Source organism: Lentinus tigrinus, assembly GCF_003813185.1.
Source record: "Lentinus tigrinus ALCF2SS1-7 unplaced genomic scaffold L226scaffold_151, whole genome shotgun sequence".
Taxonomy (NCBI): Eukaryota; Fungi; Basidiomycota; class Agaricomycetes; order Polyporales; family Polyporaceae; genus Lentinus; species Lentinus tigrinus.
In genome coordinates, this window is record NW_027138060.1 from 1 (window position 1) to 2,851 (window position 2,851).

The 2,851-nt window shown below is 60.3% G+C and overlaps 2 protein-coding genes across 2 annotated transcripts; both read right to left on the reverse strand.

Annotated features, from left to right (window-relative positions):
- Positions 1 to 353: 353 nt before the first annotated feature.
- On the reverse strand, positions 354 to 1,073 carry L226DRAFT_94170 (uncharacterized protein). Its single transcript, XM_067687358.1, has 3 exons — positions 840 to 1,073; positions 458 to 767; positions 354 to 381 (listed from the first exon to the last, which is right to left on the reverse strand). Exons 1-2 carry the CDS (start codon positions 858 to 860, stop codon positions 474 to 476), a joined length of 315 nt encoding a protein of 104 aa, XP_067528203.1. The 5' UTR covers positions 861 to 1,073; the 3' UTR covers positions 354 to 381; positions 458 to 473.
- Positions 1,074 to 1,284: 211 nt separating this feature from the next.
- L226DRAFT_94178 (uncharacterized protein) lies at positions 1,285 to 1,916 on the reverse strand. Its single transcript, XM_067687359.1, has 2 exons — positions 1,785 to 1,916; positions 1,285 to 1,720 (listed from the first exon to the last, which is right to left on the reverse strand). Exons 1-2 carry the CDS (start codon positions 1,817 to 1,819, stop codon positions 1,369 to 1,371), a joined length of 387 nt encoding a protein of 128 aa, XP_067528204.1. The 5' UTR covers positions 1,820 to 1,916; the 3' UTR covers positions 1,285 to 1,368.
- Positions 1,917 to 2,851: the final 935 nt, after the last annotated feature.

The window sequence follows — 2,851 nt, forward strand, 5'->3', positions numbered from 1 at the left end:
CGGGCCAGGGGAACTTGTGTGAGCGCAGTCGGACCAACCGCGCACCGGCCATCGTCGGAATGTATTCGAGTAGCCAGCTCCCAGGACGCAACTTTGACCTTGATTCCTGGAGACCGCACCACCTTCGTAGGCTGCAACGGACCGCAGTGCAATTGTTAGTGAGTCATGACGTCGCCGGGCTCTGGATAGTCGAGCGCACCAAGTACACGGAACCGCCGCGTAGGTGGTTAAGCCAACCGAAGTGACCTGCATGAGCAACCCGAGGCCCGAGTGTGCGGATCTGACATGTGTCTTGCGGGTGCGAGGGTCCGACGGAATGCGCAGGCCATGGCATTGTCGCGGCGCGCTCTCTCTGTCTTCGATCAAGTCCTTTCCTGGCACCTGTGCGGGAGTTGTGTCCGTCGAGCAGCTTTCCCGCATCAATACAAGCCATGACGACTTAAAACGGACGTCTCACCTTCGAGTTGCTATGCTCATCGAACACACTCTAGAGCGCCACCAAGTACGTCGACACGTCCTGACTGGCCTTTATGCAAGGAGCCCGTCACCCCTTGGCTTCTGTCGTTGTCCGCCCTTCGCACACACCAGGCGTCTTCAACATCGCAAAGCCTGTTCAGTCCGCCCCGAGGGCCCAGCACACACAGGCTCAGGCCCGTGCTCCTCGTGTGTCGCTCAGGAGAGCAAGCCAAGTTGACGGTACCGCTGTGTGCCCTAGACATGAGCGAGTCGAGGTCGCACCGTGTACGATCACTGCTTGCTCGGAAGTACTGTCGCAAGGATCAGAGCTTGACCGTCGCTCCGAGTTCCGGAGGAGAGCCCCCAAGAACCACTAGACTCACCGGCAGGTTGAAGCGTCGCATAGGCTAGTTCAGCCAACCGGGGTGAGTCGCACGGTGACCCTGTCCGCCGTCTGCATTTTCCTAGCGCAACGAAATCGGAGCCGTCGCGAATACCAGCAACGTACGGCCGAGCTTGCTCCTACAACCCTGTCCGAGCATGCTCGACAGCCTGCTCCGACCAGGCCATGAGCTGTGAGCCGAACTTTGATTTCTGGACGTCTTGAGGTCCGCGGGAACTAGTACACGCGAATTGGAACCTTCGTGAGCATGTCGAAGCGGGTGAAACATGTTTGAAAGACTCACCCTCACCCATACTGCGGATCCGACGCGTGCGCTGTACCTGAGGCTCCGTTCACATGGCCGTGCACGTACCCTAGTCTCGCCAGAACGATACGGCTGCGCCATGTTCACTCGAGTTGTAAGCTCATGAATGAAAGAAATATATTCGAACTCTCGTCGTAGACATAGCGGTCGTACACATAGCGGTCCTGCAATCAACGGCGCAGCGACGCCCAAAGCGATAATCTAGTCAAACGGCGGCGAGGAATATCCACTCACCAGCTGGTCGGAGGCGTCGTGTACGCGAAGCATGAAGCTGAACCTCACCGCCGTCGCGGAACGCACTATCAACGCGTCCGCGAGCCCTCCAATTAACCAGCATAATTGAGCGGACTGTCGCTTCCGCGTACGCTTGCGCTGCCGGTAGCCGAGCGTGACAATTTCCGTGCATACAGCGGTCCATCCCATAACGCAGGTGAGCTTCGACGTACGCACGCGAGGTCTTGAGGCGGAATTTGAGACGTGCGTACGCTGCCGGTTCTCGGCCTGATGCAAGATGCGGGACCCGCTCCCTCGGCTGTCGATGTCGATGTCGGACGATTCTGCATCCGAGCGTGACGATACTGATAAGTACACGACAGACGAGCTCGACCGGTACGTACTCACCTGCTCGACTTGGTGCTCTGCTGTGTCCTGCTCATGACTTACCTCTGCTTGCCTCCACACATGCTGTCACGGTCGGCCGTTTGTCCGTGTCGGACTCGCATCTCAGGTACGCATGTCCATGGTGTGCGCCGTCCGCTGTGCTGAACCCAGTCCTTCGTTAGCTGCTCGGGCCGTGGGTCCTCCCATCCTCGTCCCGCTGGACCGTATTCGCTGGCGGGCCTGTTCTGTGGTCACCGGCATGTTCGAGAGTCGAGAGGCTGCTGCGAGGACTGGGACGGCGGCGAAGTCGATCTCAACATCAACGCGACGATGTCCGTGGGGGTGACGTGGGATGCGAGTGGCGGCCGGACGAGGACGAGCGGTGCGTACTCACCTTGGTAGTCTTCTTCATGCGCGCTGTGTCGCCTCACGGTTGCAGCCGCTCCACCTACCTCCGCTGTGAGTCGCGCAGTCGCGGCTTGAAGTACGCACCTGCTTCGTGGTCGCCGTTCGTTGTGCTGACCGTCGTCCGCAGTCTCCGGTGTGTCCCCATCTTGATGTTCACCCTCGAGCGAATTCGCTGACGGGTCCCATCTGTAGTCGCCGGCTGATTCGATGCGCGCGGGCACTGTCTGCTGCTGCCGCTGGAGCATCTGCAGCTGCGCGGGGCTCATCCCGCCCATGCCCATCCCGCCGCCCATCCCGCCTCCCATGCCTTGCATGTTGCTGTTCGCCATCTGCTGTTGCGCCTGCATGATGCGCTGGATTTGCATCGCCTTCATCTGCGGGTTCATCTGTGCAAGCTGCTGCATCTGCTGTGGGGTGAGGTTCGGGAAGCCGGGCGGGAGGCCGCTGTTCGACATGCTCGACGTCTGGGGCGGGCCCGCAGACGACGGCGACTGCTGCGACATGCCATGGCCAGAGACGTTCGGGAGCGAAGCCGAGCCGCTTGTCGGGGAGGTGATCGAGGAGCCGCCTGGGTGGAGGACGAAGAGTGGTAGGTAGTTAGCAAAGCATGAAGTCGTGTGAGAGACGCACCCATGCCCAAGCCCATGCCGGCCATGTTCATGCCACCCATACCTCCCATG